This window comes from Psammomys obesus, unplaced genomic scaffold (genome assembly GCF_907164565.1).
Source record: "Psammomys obesus unplaced genomic scaffold, mPsaObe1.curated_primary_1811, whole genome shotgun sequence".
Lineage (NCBI taxonomy): Eukaryota > Metazoa > Chordata > Mammalia > Rodentia > Muridae > Psammomys > Psammomys obesus.
The window spans coordinates 47,263,335-47,278,217 of NW_026587216.1; the positions used below are offsets into that span (position 1 = coordinate 47,263,335).

General features: G+C 38.8%; 1 protein-coding gene and 1 pseudogene across 1 annotated transcript in view; both read right to left on the reverse strand.

Moving 5' to 3' along the window:
- Cnbd1 (cyclic nucleotide binding domain containing 1) overlaps positions 1–14,883 on the reverse strand; it is a 411,690-nt gene that overhangs the window by 148,534 nt on the left and 248,273 nt on the right. The window contains 1 exon segment of the mRNA XM_055603581.1: positions 10,487–10,632. Coding sequence (XP_055459556.1) covers positions 10,487–10,632 — 146 coding nt within the window.
- Positions 6,091–6,191, reverse strand: LOC129673780 (U6 spliceosomal RNA; annotated as a pseudogene).

Below are 14,883 nucleotides of genomic sequence, written 5' to 3' on the forward strand. Positions count from 1 at the left end.
TATTCATCCCTGCTTTTTTTGTCTTGGTGTAAATTTTATTTCTTAGGGTAAAGACACTACAGAAACTTCAGAAGCTATGTGTGGGGTTTCATAGCGAGAAGTAACACGTTAGCTAAATTTTACAACAGATTAATGTAAAAGAAACTTTTATGTTCCCATTTCAATTTTTGTCTTTGAGGCTTACTGCCTCCTTCTGCTAACCTAGGCCTAGTCCTGGAAGCTTCTAAGCTTTGATAAAATCTGACCTAGGTCTAAAATGTTTTAAGCCTCTGACTTACTGCTTAATGAGCTTACCCTTTCTTGTTCTTACTGAGCTCTGGGCTGGCTTCAACTCCATGGTTCTGACTCAAACTTTTTTCACAGCTGACTTATTTAATCTGGCTTTTCTTCTGGCCTCTGAATTGCTCTGCTTGGCCTCAAACTAACTCCAGCAGTCTTTTCTATTCTTCTGGATTCTTCTCATTCTCTGGCTCATTCTGTCTTCTCCTGTGTTTAGCTTGTTCTCTCATTCAACTTCTCTCTGTAAAACTTCTAACCAAGGACAATTCATAGACAGGACCTAAAACCCTGGCTCAGATGTAGCCCATAGACTCAGTCTCCAAGTGGGTTCCCTAATAATGGGAATAGGAGTTTTCTCTGGCATGAACTCAGTGGCAGGCTCTCTGATCACCTCCACCTAGGGGGTGCAGCCTTGTTAGACCACAGAGGAAGACAATGCAGCCAGTCCTGATGAGACTGATATGCTAGGGTCAAATAGAAGAGGAGGAGGACTTCTCCTATCAGTGGACTATGGGAGGGGCAGAGGGGGAGAAGAGGAAGGGAGGGCAGGATTGAGAAGAGATGAGGGAGGGGGCCATATCTGGGATACAAATTGAATAAATCAGAATAAGTGATAATTTAATCAACCTAAAAAAACTTTCCTGGTAAAACTGCCTTCTCTCTCTCTCTCTTTCTCTCTCTCCTCTCTCTCTCTCCATTGCCCATTAAGCAGCTTCCCTTTTTACTCTCTTCTCTTGAGAGTTGGTCATATCCTATTCTGTCAAATCTTTCTGATATTCATCACAATATCTGCCACTCAATTAGGCATCTTTTTAAAATATGGGTGTTTCCTTCTACAAACTATCTTTACCTTCATTGTTTGGGATTAAAGGCATGTGCCATAATGGACCTAAGCTTTTCTTTACCTGAAGCTTGCTCTCTACCAGGCTGGCCTTGAATTCAGATCTGCTTGCCTTTGTCTCCTGGATTAAAGGTGTGTTTGTATTCTAGCGTGATCAGACAGAGCTAGAAGGTCTTTGGATGTGATCTTTTGCCAGAGCAGCCATGTTTTAAATTAAAATTCTTCAGGAGGTTAGGGAACTGTGCAGTGAAGATGAGATTTGCATTTGAATCATATTTAATCACCCTTCAATTTCAATTTTTGTGGTAGTCATAGATTACATGATTTGTTTCTGGAAAGTCTGGACACAACACAATGGCTCAGTTTGTTTACGTGTCTGCACATCTGGCTAAGGTTCTGTTAGGTCAAGTTCACATGGCCAGACAAATCCCCATAGTAGAGTCTCAAAATGACAATCTTGTTTTCCCAGAAATCACTCCACCAAGTGGTAAAGTATTAGATGTCCCAAAGCCAGTCTTTCACATTGTTGGCAATTCTGGGAGCTTCAACAGCTGAGCAAGCCGCAGCCACAGGGAACAACATGAAGGGCATGACACATCTTTGAGTTCTAAAGGATGCTGTGGACCACTGTTTTTAGTCTTTTATTTTTTATTAATAGTCAAAATATTTTAATTTCTACATAGTGCAAATTATCCAATTGTTTGTCACTTATAAGTGACAAAGACAGACTTAACCTATTGTCAATGAAAATTAATTGGTAATTTAATAATTTAACAGTTTTACTTCCTCTATTTAGTCTTTGATACATTTTGGGCAATCAATTGTACAAACATTATTTGTTGTATGAATGCAGTTGACCAAGCCACATGCCATGAAGAATTCTTCTGACCATTGGACTGTATTAAAAATATAATCTAAAAATAAATCATTCAGTTATTACTTATGGCCTTTATCTTATTATAGTGAGCAACATAGCTGTCGTTAAACTGAGAGTACACTGCTTTGATGCCATGGATATTTGTAATAATTTCTGAAATCGATATATTTGGGCCCCTTTTTATTGCCTGTTTTCCAATATATTTGAAGTTTTCTGAATGCTCTAAATTTCCACATGAATTTTAGAACCAGTTCATCAGTTTGTGTAAAAAGATATCTGGTGCTTTCACTAGTGATTTTGTTTGATATGTACATTAACTTAGATATTACTATATTAAGTCCTTTAAAGTATAATTATTTGGTGAATTTCTATTTACTTAGATATTGAAAGATAGATCTCAAAACTGGTTTGTTGCTTTTAATACCTAAGTCTTGCATTTCTTTGGTTAAATTTAGTCCCAGTTAGAACGTTCTGCTCTTTGATTGGTAATAGAACTAAAAGCCTCAACTTTAATTTCAGGTTATTCATTGACTTTCTATGAATGCTTTTTTCATTGTGGAACTATTTAAAACATTTTATTATAAATGATTCTCAAATTATGATAGAATTAAAAAATAAATCAAGTCAAAAATGTATTGAACACACCTATCCTGCTGTGCATGACAGCCTTACAAACCAGTACACTGCAGAAACTCTCCAGTCTGATTGGCAATACTTTCTCTCTAGTTCTGCAGACCAACATGAAACAGCATCATGCAATCTGCCTATAGTTTGAAGGACCACAGATCAACACCTAATGCATGTGGTACATTGACTGCCATCTCCATCCCTTATCTTCAGTAATTTTGAGACAGTTATTATAGGTAATCTTTAATTATAGTAATATATAGTAAATAATATAAGACAGAATGCTTAAATCCATGATTACTTAGAAATATTTCTATACTTGATTCACTTAAGTCATAATATTGTTTCTTTTTATATATGTATTTTTTTGCTCATAGAAACAAATCTTTAAGAAGCTGTATGGATAAAGGTAAATTCAGGAAACTTTCTTAAATAATGCAGCTCAAAAGAACTAATGGACATATAAAAAGACCAGAAGGCACAAACACCTGTCCAGAATTGCACTAGAAAAAGGAGCCTCTATGGCAGATTGAAAGTCAGCAGTCTGGGGACAATGGGCTGCGTGTGGGAAGAATAAATCACAGCAGACATAGAGACACACTCACAAACAAAGCAAGTGGAGAGAAGCAGACACCAAGCTAGGCTTTTTTCATAAGGTGGATAAACAAAGGGAACTACGAAATTTGTGTATGTAATGAGAGGACACTTTGAGAGGGAAACGTCGGAGCTGTTAGAACTACATGTCTTAAAAATTCCAAGGAATTTGGATAAAGGTAGATGAAAAAAACAGAGATTTATAAATTTTTAAAGAACTAAAAAATACAAGTTAAAATTTTGTGTTATAAAATCACGTATGAGTTGGTATTTTATTAAGAACTATGGTAAAGTATTAATATGCTATACAATCAGAATAAATGTTTCTTTCTAATTTTATTTATTTATTCATTTATTAATTTATTCAGTTTATTCACTTTGTATCCTTGCTATAGCAGCCTCTCTCATTCAATCCGAATCATACCCGCCTTCTTAATTCTCCTCCCATGCTCCTCCCCAAGTCCACAAATAGGGGAGGTCCTCCTCTCCTTCCATCTGACCCTCATCAGGACTGGCTGCATTGTCTTTCTCTGTGGCTTGGTAAGGATGCCACACACCTCATGGGGAGGTGATCAAAGAGCCAGCCACTGAGTTCATGGACATGCCCTATTCCCTTTGCTAGGGAACCCACTTGGACACTGAGCTGCCATGGACTACATCTGTGCAGGGGTTCTACGTTATCTCAATGAATGGTTTGGTCTCAGAAAAGGCTCCTGGGCCCAGAATTGTTGCTTCTGTTGCTCCCCTTGTGGAGCTCCTGTCCCCTCCAGATCTTTCTATCTCCTATTTATTTTATAAGATTCCATGCACTCTCCCCAAAGTTAGGATATGAGTCACAGCATCTGCTTTGCTACCCTGCTGGGTAGAGTCTTTCAGGGCCCTCTGTGGTTGGCTCCTGTCTTGTTCCCTGTTTTCTCCCTCTTCGACAATATCCATTCCTTTTCCCTTTCTGAGTGAAGATTGACCATCTTAACCAGGGTTCTCCTTCTTGTTTAGCTTCTTTAGGTGTAAAGATTTTAGTATGTTTATCCTATCTTATAGGTCCACTTATAAGTGAGTATATACTGTGTGTGTCTTTCTGCATCTGGGATGCCTCACTCAGGATGATCTTTTCTAGATACCACTATTTCCCTGCAAATTTCATGATTTCCTTGTTTTTAATTGCTGAGCAGTATTCCACTATGTAATATACTACAATTTCTGTATCCATTCCTCCGTTGAGGGACATCTGGGTTGTTTTCAGATTCTGGCTATTACAAATAATGCTTCTACAAATAGGGTTGAGCAAAAGTCCTTGTTGTATTCTTGAGCATCTCTTGGATATATGCTCAAGTGGTTTAGCTGGATCATGAGGATTATTTCTAATTGTCTGAGAAAGTGCCAAATTGATTTCTAAAGTGGTTGTACAAGTTTACATTCTCATCAGCAATGGAGGAGGGTTCCCCTTTCTCCACATCCTCTCCAGCATGTGTTGTCCCTTGAGTTTTTGATCTTAGCCTTTCTGATGGGTGTAAGGTGAAATTTCAGGGTAGTTTTGATTGCATCTCCTTGATAACTAGGGATGTTGAGCATTTCTTTTTTTTAATTTTTATTTTTTATATTAATTACAGTTTATTTACTTTTTATCCCAGCTGTAGTCCCCTCCTTCTTTCCCTCCCAGTTGCACCCTCCCTCCCTCATCTCCTCCCTGCCCCTAAGTCCACTGATAGGGGAGGTCCTCTTCTCCTTCTAACTGACCCTAGCTTATCAGATCTCACCAGGACTGGCTGTAATGTCCCCCTCTGTGGCCTAGCATGGCTACTCCTCCCTCAGGGAGGAAGATCAAAGAACTCAATACTGCGTTCATGTCAGAGACAGTCTCTGTTTCCCTTACTAGGGTACCCACTTGGATGCTGAGCTGCGATGGGCTATGTCTGAGCAGGGGTTCTAAGTTATATCTAAACATGGTCCTTGGTTGGAGAATCAGTCTCAGAAAAGATCCCTGTGCCCAAATATATTTGGTCCTTGTGAAGCTGCTGTCCTCTCCAGGTCATACTAACTCCCTCTTCTTTCATATGATTCCTGCCACTCTGCCCAAAGTTTGGTTATGAGTCTCAGTGTCTGCTCGGATACACTGCTAGGTAGAGTCTTTCAGAGGCCCTCTGCGGTAGGTTCTTGTCCTGTTTCTTGTTTTCTCCTACTTGCAATATCTATCCCATTTGTCTTTCTAAGTGAGGATTGATCATTTTACCCTCAGGTCCTCTTTCTTGTTCATCTCCTTTTTTTTTCTTCTTTCCTTTTTTATTACTTTTTATATTAATCACAGTTTATTTACTTTGTATCCCAGCTGTAGCCCCCTTCCTCATTCCCTCCCAACCCCACCCTCCCTCCCTCATCTCCTTCTTGCCCTCTGCAAGTCCACTGATGGGGGAGGTCCTTCTCCCCTTCCATCTGATCCTAGCTTATCAGGTGTCTTCAGGGCTGGCTACAATGTCCTCCTCTGTGGCCTAGGGTGTACAGATTTTAGTATGTTTATCCTATCTTTCAGGTCTAGTATCTACTTATAAGCAAGTATATACTGCAACCATTCTTTTAGTCTGTGTCTGCTTATTGTAGAGTTGAGCCTGTTGATGTTGATGTTGATGTTGGCTGGCTTGCTGTGTAGATATTGTTTCTGTTTTTGTTTTGTCATGGAATATTTTGTTTTCTCTATCTATGTTGACTGAAAGCTTTGTTGGGTATAGTAGTCTGGCTTGGCATCTGTGGTGCCTCTTAGTCTGCATGACATCTGCCCAGGCACTTCTGACTTTTGTAGTAGTTGTTGAGAAGTTTGGTGAGATTCTGATAGGTCTACTTTATATGTTACTTGGTCTTTTTCCCTGGCTGCTTTTAAAAAAATATGGAATGCTTTATGAATTTGTATGTCATTCTTGCGCAGGGGCCATGCTAATCTCTACCTCATTCCAATTTTGGTATATGTTCTGCCGAAGCAACCACTTCTTTCTACATTTTTATGTAGACATGTAAAATGTAGAATGTAGATGTAAAATGTAAAATGTAAAATGTAGAAGTAACCACTTCTACATTTTTATTGTAGAACTTTCTTGCAAAATATAAATACCTAATTAAAGTATATGTGACTCTAAAATTATTGTAGGAATTAGCACATCCACACGTGTAGAAGAAATAGAAAATGATTTTGCCTTTACTGCTCTAATATTAGCTTCTTTTAGTATAATAAATATCTGAGCTATCTGACTTTATAATGAGAAAAGGGTACATTTAGGCCACAGTTAGTAAGTTCTAACCAAAGGTCACATATCACATTTGTTTGGCTACTGGTGAAGTCATATTTGGAGAATATACTCTGCCATGAGTGACAGTAGGAGTCAATCAAATATCTAACAGAAGCAAAGATAGGAATGTTAATACAGCCCTATTTACTATTACTATCATAATTCCCTACGCCTGAAGAGGAGGCAGCCTTACTAGACCACAGAGGAAGATAATGCAGCCAGTCCTGGTGAGACCTGATAGGCTAGGATCAGATGGAAGGGGAGGAGGACCTCATCTATCAGTGGACTGGGGATGGGCATAGGAGGAGGAGAGGGAGGGAGGGTTGGATTGGGAGGGGATGACGGAGAGGGCTACAGCTGGGATAGAATGTGAATAAAGTGTAATAAATAAAAATAAATTAAAAAAGAAGAAAAAAGAACCCAGTGAATGGCATACATATTACCTTATAGCCAAATCACTGAAAAGAATCATCCATAAAGACCCACTCCAAAAGGCTCTACCACCTCCCAACACAATTAATTATGTCATAGCTAGACAAGCCTTCAATCATAGTAGACTGCTGGGGAACATTTAAGTGCATGTATACTTAAAATGTCATTCTGGACCCACACGTAGTTTTAAATATAAATACATATATTTTAAAATTTTATTTATTAGTTAGGAGCCTGCCACAGAGGGCCTCCGAAAGGCTCTGCCCTGCAGTCTATCAAAGCAGATGCTGAGACTTATGGCCAACTGTTGGGCAGAGTACATGGAATTTTATGAAAGTAGAAAATAGTAAGATCTGGAGAAGACAGGAGCTCCACAAGGAGAGGAAAAGAACTAAAAAATCTGAGTGCCAGTGTCTTTCCTGAGACTCATACTTCAACCAAGTACCATGCATGGAGATAACCTAGAACCCCTGCACAGATGTAGCTCATGGCAGTTCAGTATCCAAGTAAGTTCCATAGTAATGGGAACAGGGACTGCCTCTGACATGAACTGATTGGCCTGATCTTTGATCACCTCCCCCTGAGGGGGGAGCAGCCTTTCCAGGCTACAGAGGAAGACAATGGAGCCACTCCTGATGAGATCTGATAGACTAGGATCAGAAGGAACCAGGGGAAGACCTCCCCTATCAGTGGACTTGGGGAGGGGCATGCATGAAGAAGGGGGAGGGAAGGTGAGATTGGGAGGGGAGGAGGAAAAGGTTTAAGGGGGGATACAAAGTGAATAAAGTGTAATTAATAAAAATTAAAATAAAAAATATTAAATTAAAAAAAATTTGTTCACTTTATATCCCAATTGTAGCCTGCTCCCTCATCTCCTCCTGGTCCCAATCTCCCTCGCTCTTCCCCACCACCCCATTCCCCTAGTCCATTGAAATGGGGAGTCCTCCTCCTCAACCATATGACCCTAGCCTATCAAGTTTCATCAGGATTTGCCTGGCAATAACTTGCTGGGGGAGAGTGATCAAAGAGTGAACAACAGAGTCAACAGAGTCCATGTCAGAGACAGCCCTTGCTCTACTTTTATAGATATTTGTAAGTTTCTACTGTCGTGCTTTTACTTACTACCTTTTATGTGTAAGTACACATACATATATGCATATACATATATGTATATATACACAGAAGGTGGTAAAACTGTATACATATATATATAGAGAGAGAGAAAAAGGCATTCATGTACATATAAATTCATTCTGTTCAGTCAGTACATACAATTCCATTAACCTGATGATAGCCAACCTTTCATTGAAGGAAATTTACGTTGTACCATAACATTTTACCATTAGAAATATAATTTCAGAACTTATAAAACAAAGCAGTTCTTAATTACTATCCTCAAGCTAATAAGAAAGCAATAGTGAACATTTGTTCTCTTTTGTTCCCCTTAGAAATAATTTTAATCAGGGCAAAACTCCTTTGATTTAATTTCCATCACTCGACTCTAATTAAATGGAGCCAATAATGACAGAAAACCATTTGGAAAAACCGTCAAATATATATAAATATTTTCAAAAATCACGAGTCTACAAGATTTCAGTTCAGTTTTAAATGTCAGGTTCCTGACCAACTGCTTTCCACAAACAATGGCAAACATAGAGTGCAAGTTCAAAATTGGGCTAAATTATGTTAAAATTTCATTTATAAGGATTCCTTTGCATAATATGTTGATGATTTGGGTATCCTCCCCTGCAAACAATAATGACAATAATCATCATCATCATAATTTTATTTCTGTAAGGAATGAAAAAGAAATTTTCTTGACACAAAAAAATATGTCTTGATTGCCTTCTCTTCAAAGGTTCATGTGCATGAATTTATATTGAAGTAGCTCCTATAAGATAAGCATTATGTCTAATTATTCCTTTCCCTGTATTTAGGGTAGTATCTACCCTAATGGTAGGCAAGCACTCTAACCGATTTTGAAAGGCAGCTGGGGATTGCTACTAAATTTGTACCATACATTGCTGTCACCAACAAATGATTGTAAATCTAATTTAGACGCCATCCCGGACCTGATGAACCAGAAGTCCGGGGAATTAAACCCATTTTGTTTCAGGGGGTTAATATGACTAATTTGGATATACCCAAAGTACACAAGCATATGTGTGGTGGTTTGACTAGGAATGAGCACCTTAGACTCATGTGTTTGAACACTTGGTCTGTAGGGAATGACATTATTAAGAGGTGTGGCCTTGTTGAGGTAGGTGTGGCCTGATTGGAGGAAGCATGTCACTATGAATTTGGGCTTTGAGGATCATATACTCAAGTTAGGCCTAGGAAGACAGTCTCCTTCTTCTACCTGTAGATAAATATGTACAACTCTCAGCTCCTTCTATAGCACCATGTCGGCCTGCACACTGCCATGTTTCCCACCATGATGAGAGTGGACTAAAGCTCTGAAATGTGAGCCAGCCCCGATTAAATATCTTCCTTTATAAGAGTTGCTGTGTTCCGTGGTCTATCCCATTTGCCTTTCCAAATGAGGATTGAGCATCTTGCCCAGGGTCCTCCTTGCTTAGCTTCTTTAGGTGTACAGATTTTAGTATGATTATCCTATATTATATATCTAATATCCACTTATATGAGAGTATATACCATGTGTGTCTTTCTGCTTCTGGAATGAATACCTCACTCAGGATGATCATTTCTAGTTCCCATTGGAGAAGTTTCAGAATATGGAAAAAACAGGGAACAGGACAGGAGCATACCACAGAGGGCCTCTGAAAGACTCTGCCCAGCAGGGTATTAAAGCAGATGCTAAGACTCATAGCCAAAATTTGGGCAGAGAGCAGGGAATCTTATAAAAGAAAGGGGATATAGAAAGACCTCAAGGGGACTGGAGCTCTACAAGGTGAACAACAGAACCAAAATATCTGGGCACAGGGGTCTTTTCTGAGACTGATACTCCAACTAAGGCCCATGCATGGAGATAACCTAGAACACCTGCACAGATATAGCCCATGGTAGCTCAGTCTTCAAGTAGATTCCCTAGTAAGGAGAATAGGCGCTGTCTATGACATGAACTCAGTGGCTGGCTCTTTGATCACCCCCCCTTGATTGTGGATCAGTCTTATCAGGCAAAAGAGGAAGACAATGCAGCCAGTTCTGATGAGACCTGATAGTTTTGGATGAAAGGGAAGGGGAGGAGGACCTCCCCTATTAGTGGACTGAGAAAGCGGCATGGGAGGAGAAGAGGGAGAGAAGGTGGAATTGAGAGGGGATGAGAGATGAGACTACAGCTGGGATACAAAGTGAATAAATTGTAATAAATTTAAAAAATTAAAAATGAGTTGTTGTGGTCTCTTTACAGCAATAGAACCCTAAGACAATATGCTATAAATTTTACTAAAGTGTAAGATGTTATTCAAATAACATTCCCTGAAAGTAGATTGTCTTTAAAGAGTATATTTAGCATATCAAGTAAAATCATCATTTAAAAAAGCCAAGTTGACATACATATATGCATTTCATTCTACCAGATTCCCCACATTTGTCACATACCTAAGCTATCTTTGATCCAGACTTGAGAAAAGATTTTCTTACTCAGAATTTTCAGATGCTTATTGCTGAGCTGAGAGGCTACCTCTGGAATTTTCTTCAGTGTCTTGAACACAATACTGTGTTCATGAGCTGTTCTGTGAGTTGGCCTTAGAAAAGAATGAAAGAGAGATTATAAATTCAGAGGCCAAAGCAAAATAAAACAGAACAAAAACAAAAAATACAAAGCTAATGTATTAGAAGAATTAAAATTTCCAATTTTTAATTTATTTTCATTTGTACTTTGTTTCAAAAGATCTACAACAAAACTACATTTGACTTTTGAATAAACTTTCAACATTTACTATAATAACTGGCTTCATGATGACTTAAACTTCAATAGAAACTAAATTACAATTAGATACTGGATAATTTTTTTAACAAAAAAGGAAGACCATTTTAGGTATTAACCAAAGAAGACTTTTTAGGAGTTCTCTGGTAGAACTTTTGGGGTCACTATCATATCATCTGCAAATAGTGATACTTTGACCTCTTCCTTGCTGATTTATATCCCTTTATCTCCTTTAGTTGTCTTATTGCCCTAGGTAGGACTTCCAACATTATGTGGAAGAGTTACAGAGAGAGTGGGGAGCCTTGCCTTATCTCTGATTTTAATGGATTGATATAAGTTTCTTTTCATTTAGTTTGATGTTGGCTCCAGGCTTGCTGTATATTGTCTTTACTATGTTTACATATTTGCCTTGTATCTCTGATCTCTCCAAAATGTAAAACGTGAATGGGTGTTAGATTTTGTCAAATGCTCTTTCAGCTTTTGAAGAGATGATCCTGTGGTATTTGCACTCCTACAGCTGAAAAACTCCTTGAACAAAGAGGCTGATACAAAATTAACTAAAAAAAAAAAAAAAAAAAAAAAAAAGGAGCCTTCCTGTATACAAAAGAAAAAAGGGGGAGAGATCCAAAATAGCCATTCCAGGAGGACAGTTTCTGACCAGCAGCACAGCAGGGATAGCACAGTGGCAGAACTCTGGCCCTCAAACACCAGAGACTGTGTTTCCCAGGTGAGAGGAAACCCCACGGTGTGGGAATCAGTCTGGTTCAGGTCACCCAGCTAAACTGCAGAAGAGTTCTCAGGTCCAGTGGGTACTGGGCCGCCAGCTCAGAGTCACTGTCTACGTGCTCTGACCACTGTCTCAGACTGAATTGTGGGTACCACAACACCAGAGCCTGAGTTTCTCTGTTGGGAGGAAACCCTTTAATGAGGTAAACAGCAGGTCCAAGCTCTAGATCACTCAGCCAACTCCCCTCCCCCATCCCTAAAAGTTTTTGGGATAAGTTCCCAGGTTCTTGGAGGTGCCCAGGCACCCAATCTACAGTGAGGGAGAGTCACTCCTCCTGCGTGCTCAATTTGTCATCCCAGAGGGAACTGGGGACACTAAAACACCACAGACTGGGTCTTCCTGTTGGGAGGAAACCCCACCATAGGGAAAACATCAGCTCTAACCTCAGGACCCCCGGCTCCAGAAAAGTTTCTGGGTTCCCGCAGGCTCCAGGCTCTAGCCTCTGACTGTATGCATGAGCACTGTGCTCACATCCCACTGATTACCCCGAGGGTACTGGGACACACTGCTCCAACCTTAGATTTATAGAAGCCTGAGAGCCACTGGATCAGCCCCCAGATACTGCTCCAAGGTACAATCAGATATCCTGAGCTAAACTGACAAAACTGCTGGACTCCTTGGTTCTTCAAGAGGGCTATGCCTAGCAAACACAGAGTAAGAGCAGCAGCACCTCATTAAATTCAGAGCAAGAAACCCAGGAGCAGGGCAGTTGTCTTCAGGACTTCTCCTTGTGAAAGGAGAGCAGTTACCACACAGGTCTATACGCCTGAGGTCTAATGTGGCAATTCCTGAGACACACCATCATTCAGTTGACCATACCCAAAAAGCTGAAGAAGTCTCCTTCAGAACCCTGCCCAGGATTCAAGAAAGCACCAGAAATTAACAGCCAACACCTGAAACAGCCAGATGGGTAGAGGCCAGCGTAAAAGCACAACCAACAAAAGCCAAAGTAATATGGCATTCCGAGAACCCAGTTATCCAGGGGAAAGTAACCCTGAACACCCTAACATAAGTGAAATTTAAGAAAATGACTTTACATCTATGCTTATGAAGAGGATAATGGAGAAAACAAAATAAAATACATAAAGAATTAGAGGAAGATAACATCAAACAGATTATGTCCATCCTTAAAGAATTACTGGAAGATGCAGCCAAATAGTTTGTGGCTTTCAGAGAGGAAATGATTAAATCACTGAAAGAAATAAAAGAGACAGGAATGTTCAGAAACAGGTGAAGGAAATGAAGGAAAAACAGGAAAATGCAGTCAGACAGGTGAAGGAAATCAAGAAAACAGTTCAAGATCTGAAGATAGAATTGGAAAAATTAAAGAAAACACAAATAGAGGAAATCATGGAAAGGAAGAACTTAGGAAAGAAAACAGAAACTACAGAGGTAAGCATAACTAACAGACTACAAGAGATGAAAGAACGAATCTCAGGTATGGAAAATACAGTGGAAGAAATTGATGTAGCCATCAAAGTAAACAATAAATCTAAAAAATTCCTGATACAAACCATCCAAGAAATCTAAGACAACAAGAAAAGAAAAAAAAAAAAAAAAAAAAAAAAAAAAAAAAAAAAAAAAAAAAAAAACAAAAAAAAAAAAAAAAAAAAAAAAAAAAAAAAAAAAAAAAAAAAAAAACCTAAGAATAATAGGAATAGAGGAAAAAGAAGATTCTTGTCTCCAAGGCCCAGAAACTATTTTCAACAAAATCATAAAAGAAAATTTCCCCAACTTAAAGGAGATGCCTATAAGCATACAAGAGGCCTACAGAACACTTCATAAATTAGACCAGAAAAGAAAATCCTCCCGCCACACAATAATCAAAACGGTAAGTATACCAAACAAAGAAAAAAAAATATTAAAAACTGCAAGGGTAAAAGGCCAAGGAACATATAATGGCAAACCCATCAGAATCACACCTGACTTCTCAACAGAGACTATGAAAGCCAGAAGGGACTGAACTGATATCAAGCAGACCCTAAGAGAACACAGATATCAGCTTAGGCTACTAGACCCAGTAAAATTCTCAGTCATTATAGATGGAGAAAACAAGATATTCAATGACAAAAACAAATTTCAATGATAATACCAACAAATCCAGTGTTAAAGAAGATACTAGAAGGAAAATACAGCCCAAGAAAACTAACTACTTTCAGGAAATCACAGGAAATAAAAAACCTAACTACAGCAAAACTAAAAGTTGCCAAGCACACAAACACACTAACACAGCCAACATCAAAATCAAAGGATCTAACAGCCACTGACCATTAATCTCTCTCAACATGAATGGACTCAATTCTCCAATAAAAAGACAGACTGACAGAATGGATGTGTAAACAAGACCCAGCAATCTGTTGCATACAAGAAACACACCTAAGTCACAAAGATAGACATTACCTGAGAGTAAAGGGCTGGAAGATGATTTTCCAAGGAAATGGACCCAAGAAGCAAGCAGGAGTAGCCATTCTAATAGCTAATAAAATAGAATTTCACCCAAAATTAATCAAAAGAGATGGGGAAGGACACTTTATACTCATCAAAGGAAAATTCCCCCAGGAAGACATCACAACCCTGAATATTTTTGTTCCAAATACAAGGGCACCCACATTTGTAAAAGAAACATTAATAAAACTTAAACTACACATAGATCCCCACACATTAATGGTGTGAGACTTCAACACCCTACTCTCAAAAAAGGACAGGTCAACAAAACAAATTTAAAAAAAATGACTCTAACAGGGGTCATGAATCAAATGGACCTAACAGACAGCTACAGAAAAAACATTTCACCCAAACAAAAAAGAATTTACCACCTTCTTCTCAGCACCTCATGGCACCTTCTCCAAATTAGACCATATATTTGGTCACAAAGCAAGACTCAACAGATACAAGAAGATGGAAGCAATTCCTTGTACCCTATCTGACCACCATGGAATAAAGCTGGACCCCAACAACTACAGAAATAACAAAAAGCCTACACACACATGAACAACTCGTTACTCAATGACAGCTGGTTCAGGGAAGAAATAAAGAAAGAAATTAAAGTCTTCCTATAATTTATTGAAAATGAAGGCACAACATACCCAAACTTATGGAATGCAATGAAAGCAGTGCTAAGACCTAAATTCATAGCACTAAATGCCTTCAAGAAAATCGAAGCATCTCATTCAAGCAACTTAATGGCTCACCTAAATGCAAGAAGAAGAAGAAGAAGAAGAAGAAGAAGAAGAAGAAGAAGAAGAAGAAGAAGAAGAAGAAGAAGAAGAAGAAGAAGAAGAA